We start from the raw sequence: 19,907 nt of genomic DNA on the forward strand, positions 1-19,907 counted from the left end.
GTGCCACTAGGCCACCATAAGTCTACATAAATTATCCTCAGAAAGACCACAATCCTGTGGACATTTAAACGTCACGGAGGCGGGCCTCAGTCTGTCGCCCCTCCCCCAAACCACGAGGCCCTAAGGCCAATCACCGCCCATAGACACCGCAGCTCTTCACGAGGTTCCTTCAGACAAAGCAGCTCGCCTCGACCCTCGTTTTCTAATTCTAATATGTCTTGGGCCCTGCAGTAAAACTACAGCGGGAGGAGGACAGGCGGGTGTTATCAGCGCTGCCTCCTTTCCAAAGGCTCACAAAGGATTAGTCCCCATTTGGCCCGAACCAGCCGGACAGGCCACGCCCCGCACTTCATTTGTCAACAAAGGGGTTTGACACACACGGAGAGGTCCAACCCCGTCTCTCCTTAAAAGGCTGATTTGGTTAAACATACCGTGGCTAACCTTTTCCCTTCCCCTATCGTTCATGTGGTGCGCTGACTTCCTGCGTCCGCGTTAAAGTGGAACTATCATGGCGGAGCGCACACAGCCGCCCCCGAGTAAACGACTCTGCTGTAGACATGGGTACGGGACATTGCGAGGGGCCCAGCGGGTCGATGGGTCTTCACAAAGCGAGAGGAGAACACAGAGCCCGGAGACTCTCCTCGACATCGCAGCGCGGAGAGTCGCGGAGAAGTGGCCGTTTCAGCGGGTCGAGGAGCGCTTCGAGCGGATCCCGGAGCCCGTTCAGAGGCGGATAGTGTACTGGTCTTTCCCGAGAAGTGAACGGGAAATCTGTATGTACTCGTCTTTCAACGGGTGCGGCGAGGATGTGGGGAGTAGCGGGGACAGCGACGACGAGTCACGGCTGCCTTTCCGCCGCGGGATCGCGCTGCTGGAAAGCGGCTGCGTGGACAATGTTCTCCAAGTCGGTGAGTGAAACGACCAGCTGGACCGGTCCACACACTACACCAGGTGCTTGTCTGGAGTCTGGACGTTTGCTGAACTACTGGCCAGTCAGTGGTTGGAGCGAGAGAATTCAGTAAAAAGAAGGGAAAAAATACAATCAAGTTGATTGTAATGACAATGCTGGGCTGCTCAGGCTCGCGCTGGGAGAGGTACATTAGGGGCACAATGGGGCTTTAATGACTATTGACTGTTTTGAGACAGTGAGCAGGTTGAATGTGAATGAGGTTTTCTGTTCATTTGACAATATCCTTAAATGACTCAAATTACTTTGCGTGAAGATGTTCTTTCCATTATGTTTGTCTCCTTCAGTGTGGATGGTAAACAGTAGCTTTTTAATACTAGACAAAAAGCTTAAAAAACTTGAATATTTGAAAACAATGGTTTTCAGTTTCATGTTCATTTGTTAAGCTTCCTGGCTCCATAGTAATCTCAACAAAGCCTTTTTTTCTCTCCTGTGTTAAACGGAGGAAATGTATTGATAACAAATAAGCCACTATTTACACATATTCCAAAAAATATGATTGTCTGACCAACACATGTGACCTCCACTGGTGGCAGTTGATCTCATTAATGAAGTTAGCCTTTGCCTCTGCAGTTTGTCACTTGTGACCTCTTGAGACATGGGACACCTTCAGAGGGCATTAAGGACGGTAATCCCTTTACTTTGCATGATTAATTTGAATTGTTATTCAAACTTCCATGGCTTGTCACTTCCCCCACTTTATAGGTATGGGCTTCAGGATATTCATTTACACACATAGGCTCATAACTATAGTACTTTATCACTAAAATTCATGCACGTTAGAGTGCTTGATTTGATTGCCTTGTTTATGAATAGGCTGGGGCGATACACCTAAGAATTCATGAACAGAATCTGAAATACAAGTGAGCAGTCTGTGTGAAGTCCCCACATATCTCTACAAACGTATTCTACCACATTATTGTGCAGCACTTTAACGTTTGCAGCACTGTTTGTACAGAATGAAGATGAAAATCAAAAACTGATACGAACATGTTTTTGTCAGTTTGTGCCGCACAAACACAATGAGGACTTTTATGTGTGGTCTTCAGTTCAATGAAGTCGCCTTTTGACAAAGTATAGGTTTGGTTGAAGCATAGATTGCTGTGTTTACAGCAGCATGTAAATGCTATTTTGGGAGACTCTGCTTTCACTTTGAGATGACGCGTTGACTAGAATTATTTTAGGAGGGAAAACATTGTTCTTTGCAAGCTATTATTATTTTTGTGGGAGTCAGTATGATAACATTATGTCATAACATGAAGTGCTTGCAACAAAGTCCAGTTTTTTGTCAAACTTTTGGTTCTTTGCAGGTGCCAGATCTCAGGTCTTGCATTTTATTTTTTATCCACATTTCATCATACAATTTTTGTTTAGCGGGTCGCTACACAGTCTGAACTCTGCTGTCATGAATTTTGTGAATTGCAAGGACAATATTCATTGAAGCAACTTTTTCCTTGGAAACTCGCATTGCTCGCAAACCTGAGGGTCCAAGTACTGAACCAGTTGTCATACAGTCATAGATGGTTCTTCTAATACTGTTTTAGTCACAACTCCCAGTGTTTGCAACCCCCATGGGTACAATCCAACACAACTAATAAAAAATAAACGGAATCATGCATTATCCTTACCACTCACCGATCTCACGGAGGTGGAGGAAGAGGGCAGGTAGTTGACTTCCACTGGCCTCATTTAGCTCAATAACTCTAACTATAACTATAACTCAGGTAGCGCCTCTTATTTGAACCAAAAGTGTCAGCTTAACTGAGAGGAGCTCTGAACCACTAGGGCAGTATTTTCTCTAGGGTTTGTTTAAGGAGCTATATCCATTCCCACACTGTTTCTGCAAGTCCTGGCCTGCCAGTATTGCTACCTCTTGGGAATCCCTGGCCCCATAAGTTGGTCTCCAAGGAGGAATGCCCTTCAGACCTCAGCAGCTCCACAAACCACTCCATTCAGAAATAATACACAGTTCCAAACATCAACGGCTGCTTAGACTGGACTTTTCTGTGATGTGCACTTGGTGATTGTCCTTTGTGACAGTTTATTGTGTTACATGTCTTTCTCAAGGTGTGAAATGCCAACTCTCTTTATAATACCCCACATGCTTCAGCAATGTCCTAATGTGTAGAATGAGTCCAGACCTATCCACCACAACTGCTGCTACAAGCCCTAAAAGTTGGTATTTCAGGCCGAATTACCCACTATCCCCATCTTCGTGCCCAAGCTGAACATGGAGATTGCAGTTACGTGTATCACCTGAGGTGGCAGTGGCGAGTAAAAAAAATTATAACTTTCATCTAGTCCCTTTTTTTTTAAATCTAGCTATATCATGCTGTTTTACACCATCCACTTTTAAGATGTATGACTTAATTCTCTTAACCTGGAAGTTGAGACGCTTAGTTCCTCTGAAACACCACAGCAGTCAAAACAGTATTTTTACAGCAGGAATGTTGCAGTCCAGTCCGTATCTGATTTGAGTACAAATTGCGTAGTTTACAATAAAAGTAGCCACAAGCCACTCTCACCTCAGGCACATATTCAGGATCAAACATCCACACCTCTGTGCACAGTTGGCTGGAGTTTTGATCCATTCCTAACTGGTGTAACTGAGTCACAAAATGATCACGATTATTTTTCACATATTGATCGATTTCGATTTTCGATTATTAAAACAAATCCCCATGGTCCAAATAGCGATCAATCATTTTCCTCTTAAACTCTACATCCCTGTGTTTTCGTTTTGCCCATTAGACGAGTTAGCGCAACTTTGTAGCTGATTTTACACATACAATCTCCGGGTCCTCTCCTCTGGCTGCATACTGCATGTTGCTTCCTGTTTGTTTGGGCCAAGCATCCCTGGGATTGACCTGACAGGCCTGCAGCATTGCGCTGTCCATATTTTTTTCTTGAATGCGACAGGAATAGCCAATTCTCCTCGATTAAAACGCACCACGTAATTATCGTGATTAGGGGTGTAACGGTTCACGGGGATGTATTGAACCGTTTCGGTTCGGCCTGTTCGGTTCGGTCCACTTACGTACCGTTTCGGTGTATTATTTTCATTAAATAATGTAAATTTATTATTAGCGTCATATTAAGTGCCGCGGAACAAAGTTCCTACGCGAGTTTCCGCACGGACGCTATTGAGTGACGTACATTGAAGCTGCACGAGTACATGGATCTATTAGAAACGGCATCATGGCAACAGCGAAAGAGAAGCCAGAGCTTGAAGACCCTGCCACATCACTACAGTCTCCTGTTTGGAAACACTTTGGCTTTCCGGTTAAAATTCATGACGGGGACAGACGAGTGGATAAATCCAAAGTTTCGGATCCCTGGCTCACCTAAACCTTTGGACACGGGAATTGGCTCTCATTATAAAATGTTTATATAGATATAACCTGTACATTGTGAAAGGGTTTCCTTCTTCTCGCTGGAAAGTCGCGTAAATGAATGCGTCGGCTCAACAGGTACAGCGCACACCTCGGGAACATAAGGCTGCACGATTGAGGCACACGTTCATCTTTATCAAATAACGATTAGGCAGCGCATTTATTGCTACATATTTGTGAATGCCGGTATTCAAAACTTTTACTAGTAATACAATGGTACTTTACTTGCCATTAAAGCAGAACTAAGGAACTTGTTTACCATAATAAATCTGGTCTTTCATCTCCCCCTGGTGTGTCTGGCCAGAAAACCACTATTGCAGCTTCGCTGCCTACAGGTCGGAGGCGCAATACACACAAATAGAATCATGAAGAAGAAGCTAACAGGGCAAAGCTAACTGCGGGCTAGCGCCACTTAAACAGTATTTACAGCCAAGTTTGAGTGAAAAAAACAGTCTCCATTGTGTAATTGGATGAACAATATCGCTCTCTCCCTTTGTCATTTCTCTCAATGTAGTATTTACTCTCACAGACAATTAATGAGTAAAAACCCACAACATGCTGCAACACCTGCAGAGGCGCTTATGGCCTCTAGGGGCATGAGTTACTTAGCACGGCTTTAATAAAAGTAGGCTACAAGTGGTATTACCAACTTATTTTTCTGATGAAAAATATATTTTCTTAACGTTTTGTCATAGACCTGGCATACTCTAGACCCGGAGTGCTGAATTTGTTTGGTGCTTAAAAAGTTTGAGAGATAAAGTTAATTGCACATTTTTGATCCAGACACATGAACTTAGAAGTTACTTTAAATTTACAGAATAACAGATGTACGTGACTGACTGTCCTACTACTATTTCCGAATCTGAAGCATTCCTTGTCAAACTCAGGCTGTGCGAAAGTCCTTGTTGATCTGAATGCTCTTTCCGGAGTTGGAGAAGGTACAATAATAATGGCTTCATCAGAAAAACCTGTTGCTTGACACAAAGAGCATCAGCCTACCTGAAGGATCATGGCACAAGCTCTCACAGGCCCGGTACATGGTTAATATGTTACACAAAAGGGGGGTATGTCTGGTATGTGGCTTCAATTTTAGTCACCATTATATTCATGGAAAATTATTATTATCAAAGGGTCGAGTTGAATAGGCCCTTTAAATCAAAATACATAACAGGAAGAGATAAGATGTTCAGTTTATTTGCTTATTTGGTCTGGAATCGGGACAGTAATGTTAATGAACACAATCTAGACTCATGCACACGCGTGCTGATTGTAGCCATGGGCTACAAAGTAATAAATGAATCTGGATATAAAAACTTTGCCAGAGAAACAATACACCTTCCCTAGACTGGCTAGTTGTCTGACTTAGAATATTAATATTCTATAGTCTACAACATAAGACAGTCTGGTTCTGCTTCCATTCAATGTCATTTTAGGGTCACATTTCTCTTGTTGGTTCACTGTATCAGAGAAATGTGATCTGCTAATTTTCTTCAGTGCCAGTGACTAGATATTTAGTTTTATTTATTCAGTTGCTTATTTTTGCTATAACTTGACAGTGAGTGATCACTGCCCAGTTACATTACTGTGTGAGCATGCCTCCCTCAGAACAAGCTGTACTGTCTGCTTTGCCCAAACACAGCCCTGAGCTCAGGGTGTGTGTGAGATGCTGTGCCATGATAAGGCGTGACTTCATCCTGTTAAGTCAGTGCACTGACCCCTCCCCTGGTGACGCTTAAGGGAAGTGGTGTTTCCTCCATCTGAAGTGCCGTTATGACGTCAAAATAACAGCCAACGGTCGCTCCTGGTTAATCAAAAGCAGGATGAGCCTGATGGTTCTGAGTGTGCTGTTACAATCATTACTCACAAGACAAACCTGATTTTAAAAATGCTTGTGCCCTGAGTCACAGACGCTACTACTTTGTTGCACAGGAAGTAAGCCATTGTATTGTTATCCACGTGCAATAATCTGCCAAGGCCTAGAGAAAACTAGATTTCATTGCTTCTTGTACCTGTACAAAAAAGTTGATCCACTTTACTTAACAGGCAAAAGTAGAAAATGTGATACAACATCAGTTTCTGAGTTTTGGATTTTATTTGAACAAAGCAACCATTTGGAGCTTCTGAGGTGTTGCAAAACAACTGTAATCTCTTCTCTCTTTGATTATGGAACAAACCCTATTCATTAGAAAATTATATTTGAAATATGGCCACAAGCGGCGATTATTAGCCCTAACCCATCGCCCTTCCCAGAGCAAGAGTGAGGTATTGCTTTGTTTCCCTCAATCTTAGATTACGGTGTTATTGCTACTGCCTCTATATATTTTTTTTATGGGGGGTCTTAGTAATAGGATTTTAGAATGCAATAGATGGTGATTGGACAAAGTTATTTTTTTTGTAGGGAGCACTAACGCGCCCTCTCCGTACCTGACATAGTGCAAGCCAGGTACCGACAGGCACTATCGGCATCACCATCTGCTTCTTATTGTAAAGTTTGATCAAGCATAAAGTTTTACCTGTTTATATGTATTACAGGAATAACGGGGCATATGTTTTTTATTGACTTCATTGTAAAAGTGTTGTTTTCTTTGGCCGAAGCTAAAATGAATACAGTATGTGAAAGAGGAGAGGTTAGGGGAGAACAGTTCTAGCTGGTTTGCTCTGTATTATGAAAAGAAGAAAGACAATAATGCAATGATATTTGTCACTGCTCTCTACAGTCCTACTTACGGTGTACTGTTGTTGTACTTGTGTAGTACGACAGGTAGATTTTGCAGGTCCAGCGTGAGGTGATAAATGCAGTGGAAGCTGATCCAGACCCAGTCATTAAGGGCAGATGGTAATCAGTGCACCGTGATTATTGATTTGTTGTTTGCTGTTCCTTGCGACAGGCCCAGAGGTGCTTCTGTATCTGCACGGGTGAGAGATTACGTTTCCCATTGTCATCAGAAGTGCACATACACAAAGCACACCTAGGCCGAAGGGCTCTCACTTCCGCCTGAGTGGCCCTCTTTGGATAACTTAATGGTTAACTGGTGTGTTTGTCTGTGCGTTCGACTGGAGGGTATATGACCGGCCCATTGTTTGGGCAGAGCTCTTAAGTGAAGGCTTTGACCCCTGTTGCCCTTTTCAGTGACCAGTGTGCCTCTTGGTCTCTTTTGGGTTACACTTTTTCTTCAGGCTAATGCTCTGGTCTTAAATACCTTGAGAGCCATCAGCTTTTTTCATTGTGAATACTTGGAGATGACTAAAGTTGACATTAATTAAGGGTGAAGTTATTCTCAGTTTGGGTGTTGTGCTGGTGTGGTGGTGAAGCAGTTGGGGTTAGTTGCTATCCTAAGCATGAGTTGTATTATGCAAGCTGCGAGACTCGCGTTCTCAGAGGAAGTGTGTTTCAGAATGCTGAGCTCAGGGCTTTGGCTCGCCGCCAAGTTTAACCGCTCCATGTGCTCAGCTCAGCTGAGAGCGCAGTCTCTCTCACTGTTCCTGTGACGTCAGCCGTTCAACTGTGGGCCATGCATGTACGTGGAGATTATCATTTTAACACTGCTTTCAAATACATATGATGGAATCCATAGTTTGTGAACCGCAACAAATACTTTGTGAAGTAGAATCAGCTTGAAGCATCCAGTTCTGTTTGATATGGTTTAGTAGCTCAGCTCAGGATGGAACCTGTGGTTACAGTGTGTCACTAACACTCTGCATTATCAACATGTTCCACTTTGAACATGTTGATAATGTACCAGGACTGCATATGAAGGCTCTGAGTGAGCCATCATGTTACAATAATATCCTGAGATAAATGAACAGTTACATGGTTACCTTTATTGTACAGTATTTTATCAATAACTACCTTTTGTTCTTGATAAAGGTTCTAGACATTATCTCAACAAGAAACCTGAAATTACTAATAATGAAGAGTGCGTCAGGTGCAGGAAACTTTTGGGTGTTATTCATCATGAACAGCAAACTGTCATGGAGACGACATGTGCGTGAGATTTCCACCTAAATGGGTGCTGCAGTAGAGTCCATCAAAAGAAGTGCATCTTTTCGAAATAAACATGCGCTGAAGCGGCTCACTCAAGCACAGTTATTAACTAATTTGGATTTTTGTCCTACAGTTTGGTCAAATGTAAATGCTGACATGGTCAAAAACTCACAAAAGATCCAGAATGGCTGCACGTATGGTATTAAAAAGAGAGCATCGGGCAAATGTAAGAAAAATGCGTAAAGATCTGAAATGGTTATTTGTAAAAGATCGGCCACTATTCATTTCTTACTTTTATTTGTAATGTTTGTACCACTTTTTTGTTATTGCTTATTTTTGTATCTTCAGATCATTTTTCTGTTTTGAAATGGTTTCAACTTGTACACAATATAGCGGATCTATGCAGAGAGTTCTACAAAAACAAAAAATATGAAGATATGTACAAATATATACAAAGTCTGTAAAACATATAGCACAATGTGTACATTACTTGATTACAAGAAGCATTTTAAGTCATCATTCTTACTCTTTCCAGAAGATGAACATTCACTCTCTGCGCTCTATGGACAGAGTTCACAAAGTCATTTGGAGGCAGGCAGTGGCCTGTGACTCAATTCAGGACTGAACATTTCTGTGTTTGTAGTTTGAGGGCCACCATAGTAGCTCTCTTTGCAGCTGGTCAGAGGCTCTGTTCATTTTTTATGAAGGTGGAGGTGTGTTTATGGCAAAGTAAGCACCAGAGTCATTTTGGAAAGGAAATGAATGTTTGGCTCTGTGGCTGTCCACAATTCCATTTTCTCCATATCTTCACTGTTTTCTGCAGTATATAATTCAGTGCTTGAGCCGCCCATTACCTTGAGATTCTGACACTTATTTTGCATGTGTTTTTAAAGGATTTCACCTCAGTGGAACAGTGAAGGAACCTGCCACAGCCTCAGCGCCAGAGATGCTCTGCAACGTGAGCATCAGCTTTGACCGGTGTAAAATCACTGCAGTGACCTGTAGCTGTGGCAACAAGGACATCTTCTATTGCGCCCATGTTGTAGCCTTGTCATTATATCGGGTACGGAAGCCTGAGCAAGTCAAACTACGCCTCCCCATCTCAGAGACACTTTTCCAGATGAACAGGGACCAACTGCAGAAGTTTGTCCAGTACCTCATCTCAGTGCATCACACAGAAGTCTTACCCACGGCACAGAAACTAGCAGATGAAATCCTCTCGCTCGACTCTGAGATCAACCAGGTTCACGGTGAGTGTGGAGTGCTATTTGACAAACAAAATAAATAACTTTTTCTTTGTATTGTCGTATTTTTAAGCTTAACCAACATTACATGTTACTGTGTACCTGTGATGTTCGGATTTAGTGCTTTGGTATTGATCACATCTGCTTAACAAGCACTACAGATTCGCACACTCAGCAAGTGGTGAATTACGGTTTATGCTGACATTAGCATGATTATGCTAGTGTCTCATCCCTTTACAGTGGAGTTAATTTCATTAAATTGTCTTAAGTTAATTATTATTGAAAACGAGCCAAGCAGCAAATGTAAACCTATTGATTTCTGTGGTTTTAGGAGCTCCTGACCCAACAGCAGGGGCTAGTATCGACGATGAGAACTGCTGGCATTTGGACGAAGAGCAAGTCCAAGAGCAGGTCAAACTGTTTCTGTCCCAGGGCGGGTACCACGGCTCAGGGAAGCAACTAAGCTTACTGTTCAGCAAGGTAGAAACCCCTCTGTACATTTGAAGAAGCGTGTTTCAGCAATAGTCAGGTTTGATTATTATTTTTGTTTTGTTTTGGCAGGTGAGGGAAATGCTCAAGATGAGGGACTCCAACGGCGCTCGCATGTTGACACTGATCACAGAGCAGTTCATGAGCGACCCACGACTGGCATTGTGGAGGCAACAGGGGACAACCATGACTGACAAGTACAGGCAGCTGTGGGATGAGCTAGGTATAAACATTTATGCAGTATTAGTGATGCTCAGGTCGCCCTCATGTCGGGTCAGGTCCACGACCATATGTCCACGACCTGTCCCTCTGTGTGCGAGTTCGTGTTACCTCTGCTCCCTGCTCTGAGCAGGAAGGCGAGAGAGCCACACTCGCCCCCTCTCGTTCATTAGGTAATGATTACAACCAAAGATTTTTTTTCCCCTGACGACTCCCATATTGCTGCCTTTTGCAGTTTTGCTGCTAAGGCTAAGGTTAAGGAGTACTTTATTGTCCCCGTTGGGATAGTAAAGGGCTATTTCCTGTTTTAGGCAACTTTCAAGCACATTTTCAGACAGAATCAAAGCTGTGCTGTTATAATGCGTTATTTTTAATGGTTGCAGGGCGGGGCGTGACAGGGCGAGTTGTAAAAATAGAAGCAGTGTTGCGGTGTGGGTCAGATGCTGTCTTATCTGCGGGCGGTGCGGGCTGAAACATAACCTGACCCGATGCAGTATCTGCACAAACGGCACATAAATGATGTAAAGATTTGTTGTGGAATTATAAATCATACAATTTAGTATTGACTAGGGCGGTAGCAGGCGGTAACCAGTTGTATGTGTTAAATCATGTACATATGCACTGTCATTTTTAGTTTAATATTTATCAAGTTTAAGGCTTTGATTATCCCAATAAAATTATATATTTGTATTGTTTTAACTGTGGGCTGTACAATTAATGAATTAAGTAAGTGAAAATGGCAATGGGAAGGCTTGCAATTAGCAAATACAAGACTGCAAATACTTAATTAGGACTGCAAATATTATTTTTAAATGCCCATTCAGTCTCCATGAGCATTTATTGTGACAAATCTATTAACGTGTTCTGAAATGCACATATTTCAGTCTTTTCTCAATTGAATGTACCTGGTAATTGCAAATCTAATCACAATTGCAATACTTGACTTGAAGTGATTTCATCACTTACTTTGCTTGCTCAATGTGTTTTAACAAATGAACAGTTTGTAAAATCATGAATGCCAGTTTCTTTCAGACAATGTCCGATTGCCGTTAATATGTTTGTGATGTCATTGTAATGCTTTTGGTCTGACTGCAGCATGTTTCTTTGTCGGTGCTGTGTAGGGGCACTTTGGATGTGTGTAGTGCTCAACCCTCACTGTAAGCTTGAGCAGAAGGTTGTGTGGCTGAGGCAGCTTCGGAGGTGGAACAGTGTTGACATTTGCCCCTTGGAGGATGGTAACCATGGCAGTGACCTGACCAATCTGACCAACGCTCTGTCCCAAGGCCCAGCTGCTAACCCAGGTGCAATGACACTTAACCAGTTATAGTTATAATAGTTATAATATATAGTTATATATAACGTTATAACCTTTCCTTTTACAGTGCATTATATTCCTAAACTTCTCTGTAGCCCCCCCTTTATTATGCTTTTTAACTTCTCTTTCTCCTTCATTGTATTTACTGTGTCATTATTTCAGTCATATTTAGGACAGTGGTAGGATAATGTCAGGAGATTTCCCGAAAGTCCTGACATTACCAGAAGAGTGTCCTGAGTAGGGCGCATGAATTTAGTTTAATAACACAGATGAGAGCTTTCCTTACCCCTAAAGCCAGGCTGGGTATCCTCTAGTTCTTACAGTTTTGTTTTTGTTTTGTTTTTCCTCAGACTCTCGCACAAAGCCTCATAGGACAGTGTTCACACGGGCCATAGAGGCCTGTGACCTGCACTGGCAGGACCCCCACCTGCAGCACATCATCACTGAAGACCACTACACCAACTACCGTCATCAAGAGAACTACAACAACTGTCTGTTTGATGACCGGGGGTGGCCCCTGTGGCACGGTGAGAGAGCTCACACCAATACTGTTTCATACTAAGGTCAATCCAGGGGCCAGACTTGTGCAGCAGATAGATTAGTGGTTAGGGCGACGGCACATAGGGCGTAGCACTGTGCTGTCCCCAGCTTCATGGGTCCTCGTCCCAGCTGCAACAATTTGCTGAATTTCTCTCTCCACTTTTCAGACTAGACCTTTAGACTTTAGACTTTATTGTCCCCAGGGGACATTCTTTTTCACGTACACAGTGCATGTTTGTCACAATATGACAGACAACAATGAAATCACAGTAGACTCAGCGAGGCCTGCTGTGCAGAAATGTCCTGGCTGAGGGGATTAGGCTTCTTCTAAAAGGAGCCCTTCTGCATCTGAGCAACCCTGAACCTCCATCCTGATGGCAGGGGGCTGATGTGTACATGCAGGGTGTGTGTGGAGTACTGTCCACTGTCAGGCAGGAGGCTACGGTCTATCAAGACCCATAGATCTGGCCCCTTGAACAGTTTTTTCCCCACCGCCGTAAGACTCATGAACGATAAAGAGACTTAATAACTCAGTACAGACTGTAATCTGCTCTATTGCACTATGTGGTATGTCCGCACTTAGATCCACTGCTATTTAATCTTATTTATTTTAGTATTCTTATGCATGCCCCCGAAAGCCTTATAATTTAAAGTTTTATAGCTTATTTTTTATCTAAACTCTGTGTTATGTGTTTTTTGTTTAATGTTGTACGTCTCACAGAGAAAAATTCCTAGTTTGTGAACCTGTTTACAAACAATAGCAATAAAAACTATTCTGATTCTGGTTCTGATGCCCGGTCCCCGGTTGATCCGTGAGGCTTGGTGTGGGGAGTACAATATTTTTTGCAGCAGTGTTTCGAAATCCTTAAAGGTGCACTAGCATAGCGCCTTTACTTGCCATCTTGATGGCTTGTAGGACGCCCCAGGATCAATTATTTTTTAGGTTCTCACTGATGATTGAACCGTATCCATGGTTACATAATGGAACCAGAAACCCTAACAAGAAACTGAAATAAAATTGATCCTGTAGCATCATAGGAGCCACCGGGATGGTGAGCAAACCTAACCACCCTGGGTCACTGGCTCAACAGTCAATGGCCAATGTACCATACCAAAACGAAAAACAGCATTAGGACAATCGGCATTTTCTTTTAAAGCTATCTCTGAATGGAACAAACTTCCAACTGCACTAAAATTATGCAAAGACTTAAAACGATTTTGCCTGGGTGTGAAACAACATTTTCTGGGAAATCAAACATGTCAGCATTAAAGAAAACAACAACAGCAACAACTAAATTTGACATCTGAGAAGGGTAGGGGTGGGTATAGACTATAGAGGAACAAGTTTTCCCTTTAATAAAATGTACTTTAAAAAAAAAAAATGTATATAAAATGTAAATACTGTCTGTAAATATTATGAACTGTATTTTTTTATGCTTTTTGTAGTGTTTTGTAATTGTCTGTCTCGGGGACTGCAGATGGAAATTAGCTCCAAGAGCTAAAGTCTGGTACAAAGCATCTTTTCATATGCTGATTAATGCTCCTGTACATGTCCCTGTCAAATAAATAAAATAAAATATTCTAAAGGTCAAATACGCACTCATATTAACATGAAAAGTTGCATAGTGCCCCTTTTAAGAAAATATAAATAAAAACCCACCCTTGTTTTCCCCTACAGAGCATGTCCCAACTGCATGTGCGAGAGTAGATGCCTTGAGATCTCACGGTTATCCGAGGCAATCATTGCGTTTGGCGATTGCTGTTGTCAACACTTTGAGGAGGCAGCAGTACAAACAGCTTGAGTTTTTCAGGTCACACAAAAAAGGTTTGTGTTTATCTATTTTGTATGTAATGTTTAGTATTTTGTGTATATTGTTTTATATAATTGGATAACAATATTCACTTATCTGTAGAGCTGCTTCACAGAGGCATGACCTCAGTGACCAACTTGGAGGGATGGGTGGGCCATCCTCTGGACCCTGTTGGGACATTATTCAATACGCTGTTGGAAGCGGGACAAGGCAGGGAGGAGGCGACTGCACTACTCGCGCACGACTTTTCAGGTATTAATATGTAATTAATATTAATATAAGCACTGTAGAAAAGATCAGCCCAATGCAGCCGTCAATACTGGAGAGGGCCTTGTGGCCAAAGTGACGATTTCCTTTCACGCTGGGCCCCGCCTTGTTTCTTCTTTTCCGTCCTCTCCTCAGCTTCAGGCACATTCTTAGAGGAAGGCGAGACATTTGTTTCCCTGGCTGTTGAGACTGCCCTCATTGGCTTAGGCCAGCAGAGGGTGATGCCAGATGGCCTTTACGCTCAGGAGAAAGTCTCTCGCAACGAAGAACATTTGCTGGCCAAGCTGCAGGAAGTGGAGTTAGACGAAACATTGGTGAAGATCTTTTGTAAACAAGCGACCTTTTTATTAGAAGGTGAGTCGAAAATAATGTTTACCCACAAAGGTTGAATCCTCTGGTGGTTTATCATCAACGCAGATTGTGTTGACTGGTGTAGAATTAGATATTTTATGAAAAAAGGGAGTAGGTGTGTGTTGGGTCACGGGGAAGGTTGGGTCTCGCAGTGTTTTAGAACTAACAAGAGAGACCAGGATAAACTGAGAGCTCATGGTCACACAGTGTGGTGTCACTAACTGTTCATGAATGCTAAATGGCAGCTGCCTGAAATGTGAGTAAACCGGAGCTAAGGAACTCAAAATACCAACTTTTGTAAACTTTTCGTTGTTAAGTGCGAGTCAGCTTGAACACCGAAAAACCTAAATTTCATTTATCATCATTTTCAGAATGAATAGTCATAATCTAAAGACTAATAAGGTTCTTACTCATTCATGTGTTATTTGGCTGGAGGTGAAAAAATCTACTGGGGAGCGTTGGGTCATGCAGAAGACACTGATGTCCTAGGGCTTTTATAATGGCAGTATACACCAGCATACTGGGCGAGGAATGCGCTTCTCTATGGTCCTCATGGCGGGGAGCTGACGTTGCTGTAATACCACCCCCTTGTGGCCAGGGGTGACTCCAAAAGACACTTGGTAGACAGTATTCTAATGGGACTTCAGACCTCCCTAGGACGGCTTAAAAGCCTGGCTCCAAAGAGTTTAAGTTTTTTCTAAATGTTACTATGACTCATGTGACAACGCTGGGGTAGGTGAAATATTTTTAACCACGCTGGATTTTGTATATCGGCCTGAAATAGGGGAAGCATCTGACCACCCTTTGTATAGGCCCAGGGAGGAAACAGAGACATAGTGCCACATAGAGGTAGGGGGTGAAATAACAGCGACAAATCTTAAATGGATCCTACAGCTTTCATCCTTGACACCTGGTATACATGTTTTAGTAAAGTCCCCAACTCTGAGGAGTGACTAAAGAAGTGGTGGATGGTCTGTTATTGTGGATCTTTTGTTTTGTTTGCAAATCCAGACAAGGAAGACCTTATTAGAACTTATTAATCCAGAAACTGTTCTCGTGCTCTGTCCCTGTTTACCTGTAGGAGGAGGTTCTGACAGATCTGATCCATCTGTTAGGTTTTCTGTAGACTTAGTAGTAAACTGCAGTAAAGTTCAGTGATGACAAACCCGTTTCATGTTTCAATATTTTAAGTTTACCAAATAAACACTAAAAATGAGATAAAATGTCATCCTGTTTCCATTGAATATTAAAGTTTCATTATTTATAGGCATCTACTCATTGTTCTAGAGTGTGTGCAGCATACTTAGTTTTTTGGGAAAATGTTGAAAGCCTGGGCAGTAAAGCTAAAAAATGTCTTAAGTGACCCAACTCAGCCCGCTCTACCCTGCTCTAGTGGCTATTCTTATTGTTTGCTTGACTTTGCTACAGCTGACTAAACTGTTGTCCTGTGTACAGCTGGACCCTACAGTGGTTTGGGAGAGTTGCTCTACAGAGAAAGTGTCCCCATGCACACTTTTGCCAAGTATATGTTCACCTCTTTGCTACCTCATGATTTTGAACTGGCATACAAGATTGCATTGAGGGCCATGAGGTGAGTGTATTTATTAAATTGATCTATAATTTTTTATGTGAGTTTTTTTCTTTAACTAAATCAACAACCAACTGCCATTTTTTCCTCCATTGTTTTGAACATGCATTATTTACATGGTTTCAGATTGCCAGTGCTGGAGTCCACAGTCTCTTCTAATGACTTGTCCAGACCTCAACAGATTGTGTCTGTGGTCCCCAATCGGTACCCACGCTGGTTCACCCTCAGCCACATCGAGTCCCAGCAATGCGAGCTGGCCTCAACCATGCTCACAGCAGCTAAAGGTAAAACTGGCCCTCATTATTTTGTTTTGTTACCCTAATATGAAAATGGCATGTATTGTATAGGTGATGCGCGTAAGCTGGAAACGGTGTTGGAGTCTATCCAAAAGAACATTCACTCCTCGTCCCATATCTTCAAACTTGCTCAGGATGCCTTTAAAATTGCCACACTAATAGACAGTCTGCCAGACCTCACACTGCTCAAAGTCTCTCTGGAGTTGGGCCTTCAGGTACATGATGATCAAACACATAGTGAGCATGTGCACATTTTACAGCCACAACCAGCTTTAATGTTGTGATTCCTGCAGGTTATGAGGATGACCCTCTCTACTTTGAACTGGCGGAGGCGAGAGATGGTGCGGTGGCTGGTTACTTGTGCAACTGAAGTTGGTATGTTTACACAAACTTTGGCATTAGATAAAAACAAAGAAAGTGCTAATTAGTTGTTTCGCTGGGATAAATCCAGACCAAATAAACCAATCATCAAAACACGTCATCATTTTGACGGACGGGTAAAAAAATCCATCATAAGCTATTTTAATCCGTCGTTAATTGATCGAACCTGGTATTACAGTGCCAATAACATTAGCACTGATGTAAATCTATCAGTCAAAGGTTTGGAAACCCTTTTTTATGTATTGGTTTCTCTGTTATGGAATTATGTTTAAACAAAAAAAGGTGAAATATATTCTTCAAGATTTTGCATATAGAAATGTGTCAAAGATACATCAAAGCCTCAAAGGATGACATCAACTGCATAGTTAATAGTAAGGCTCATATTTCATTGTTAGAAATGCAAATTGGAGCTTATTATTTGTATTTAATCAATTTTACCTTAATTTACAAGTAACAAGGAACAAGATGCACTCTCTGTCCCCGGTGCGTGTATTGTTAGGGAACCTTCGTGACAGCAAAAGGCTGTTAAGTGGGTGTGTAGAAATGAATGTATATCCCAGACCTAAGAAACCAAAACCATGCGGTGTTCTGCCTAATTTCCAGTCTGTCCTTCCTAATTTTCCATCAAAGCTAAAAAGTATTCGGTAAATGATCCTCTGATGCTAATTATTATAAATATTATGGGTTTGTAATCTTTAGCTGGTTCAGAAGGTGGAGATTTTTATTAGATGATATTGCAAGAATATATTTGTTAGTATCTAGATAATAACCATTGTGCCGGTTTCTGTAGGTGTTTTTGCGCTGGACAGCATCATGCAGAACTGGTTTACTCTCTTCACCCCCATTGAGGCCACCAGTGTTGTGGCAAGTACAGTCATGTCCAACAGCACCATTGTTCGTCTCCATTTGGACTGTCACCAGCAGGAGAAGCTGTCCAACTCTGCCCGTACTCTGGCTCTACAGTGTGCCATGAAAGACCCTCAAAACTGTGCCCTGTCTGCACTGACGCTCTGTGAGAAGGACCACGTCGCCTTTGAGACGGCCTATCAAATTGTGCTGGATGCCGCCACAACAGGGATGAACTACACGCAGCTCTTTACAATCGCACGTTACATGGAGCATCGCGGGTATCCTATGAGGGGATACAAGCTAGCAATGTTAGCTTTGACTCACCTAAACCTTACCTACAACCAAGACACTCACCCAGCGATCAACGATGTGCTGTGGGCCTGCGCTCTCAGTCACTCGCTGGGGAAAAACGAACTTGCCGCGGTCATTCCTTTGGTCGTCAAGAGCGTTAAATGTGCCACAGTGCTGTCGGACATTCTGCGGCGCTGCACATTAACCACACCAGGGATGGTTGCTCTGCACAGTCGCAGGAACTCTGGGAAGATCGTGTCCTTAGACAAAGCTCCACTTCGGCAGCTCTTGGACGCCACGATCGGGGCTTACATTAACACAACGCACTCCCGGCTGACGCACATCAGCCCCAGACACTATAGTGAGTTTATCGAGTTTCTTAGTAAAGCCAGGGAGACGTTTCTCATGGCTCACGACGGACACATCCAATTCACACAGTTCATAGACAACTTGAAACAGATTTACAAGGGCAAGAAGAAACTTATGATGCTTGTACGAGAGAGATTTGGTTAATGTTCCTGTAAGACTGCTTGAGTATCCTCTTTTACTTGAAGTACATTTTGTCAAGCCAACCCCAAAGTGTTTAGGAAATAAACAAGCAGAACAAAATAAAGTGTAAATAAAATAAAGAATTAGATGTACAAACATTATAATGGAATTTCAGACATTGATGTATCGCACATTGGCATCTGTAAAAATGTGAAAAATATTCACTGAAAAAAAATAAGTAATGTACTTACTATACCTTTATGAAAACAAGTCTGTGGTTTAATTATGAGATTAACAGTCTGGAACTATTCATACATCCAACGTTTGTGCATGTACATACGGTATCTAAATTATTTATTTAACAAACTTTGGGCCATTTACACTGAATTGCCCAACCTGCCAGTCTTTTACTTCTCATGGCAAATAACCTGGAAAAAGTCAGATTGATATTAACACAGAGATTCTCAATTGACTGAGTTTTATCCTGAATAAACAAAGGTCAAATAAAAATAAAATATTGTTGCACTAATAACATTATTATTGCGCTAATAACATTATTACTGCGCTAATAACATTATTACTGCAATAACAATATAACTGTGCTAATAATGTTATTATTGCAGTAATAACTTTATTACTGTGCTAATAGCATTATTACTGCAATAATAACATTATTACTGTGGTAATAACATTATTACTGTGGTAATAACATTATTACTGTGGTAATAACATTATTACTGTCATAACATTATTACAGCAATAATTACATTTCCTGGCAACCCATTAGGCCATATATGATGTACAAAACTAATATTTGTAGAAAAAAAGGTGCTTTACTTTGGGCTACAATTGTGAGTTTTGGCAATGAAGAAAATCGTCCCTCCACGACACACACTTGCCTACCCCTGCTCGAGAGCAATTACATTTTTAGTTTTACAGGTATTTTTGTTGATTTGTCTGTAGTAGTGTACCTTGTGTTTTTCCGTCATTGCTTTGTTAATTTGTATCTATATAAGAGCTAGTTGTTGTCGGCAATACTGTCACATGTGGTCCAATCCACCCGAACGTATCAGCCTGAGCCATTTCAAGAGGAAAATTCAGATCTCACAACAATCCAGCTTGTAGTGCAAGGTTATATTACTATACATATTACTTTGGCACCACAAAAAGGCAAATCTTTTTAACCAAATGCAAAATGTCAGAATCTTAAGTACCTCAAAGAATACAGCTTTACACTGTCGCGGGTCTGGTAAACCACACCCACTTCTTTTCTGTGTGAAAGAAGGTGGGTCTGGTAAACGAGTGACGAGTGGAAGGGAACTGACAAGGTTACGTCACTCGCTTGCGCTGCTATGTTGTAGTTCTATCAACAGTGACACGCGCATAAGTTATTAGCCAAAACTAATGGATGAAGGAGTCGAGGACTTTGCCCC

At 41.9% G+C, this 19,907-nt stretch overlaps 1 protein-coding gene across 1 annotated transcript; it reads left to right on the plus strand.

The window, feature by feature from the left end:
• The first annotated feature begins 314 nt into the window (after positions 1-314).
• On the plus strand, positions 315-18,624 carry LOC306983039 (zinc finger SWIM domain-containing protein 6-like). Its single transcript, XM_079582712.1, has 14 exons — positions 315-908; positions 9,238-9,594; positions 9,920-10,068; positions 10,150-10,300; positions 11,418-11,597; positions 11,962-12,138; positions 13,830-13,976; positions 14,065-14,214; positions 14,365-14,583; positions 16,036-16,171; positions 16,295-16,452; positions 16,516-16,679; positions 16,758-16,839; positions 17,636-18,624. Exons 1-14 carry the CDS (start codon positions 509-511, stop codon positions 18,496-18,498), a joined length of 3,333 nt encoding a protein of 1,110 aa, XP_079438838.1. The 5' UTR covers positions 315-508; the 3' UTR covers positions 18,499-18,624.
• The last annotated feature ends 1,283 nt before the right edge of the window (positions 18,625-19,907 follow it).

Source organism: Gobius niger (assembly GCF_951799975.1).
Source record: "Gobius niger genome assembly, chromosome: 2".
Taxonomy (NCBI): Eukaryota; Metazoa; Chordata; class Actinopteri; order Gobiiformes; family Gobiidae; genus Gobius; species Gobius niger.

Bases quoted from the DNA above. Each gene is read 5' to 3' on its own strand.
- LOC306983039 (XM_079582712.1), top strand. From the start codon at position 509: ATGGCGGAGCGCACACAGCCGCCCCCGAGTAAACGACTCTGCTGTAGA. The intron at 909-9,237 runs GTGAGTGAAACG...GTGTTTTTAAAG, and splicing joins GGACAATGTTCTCCAAGTCG to GATTTCACCTCAGTGGAACA. The intron at 16,680-16,757 runs GTACATGATGAT...TGATTCCTGCAG, and splicing joins CTCTGGAGTTGGGCCTTCAG to GTTATGAGGATGACCCTCTC.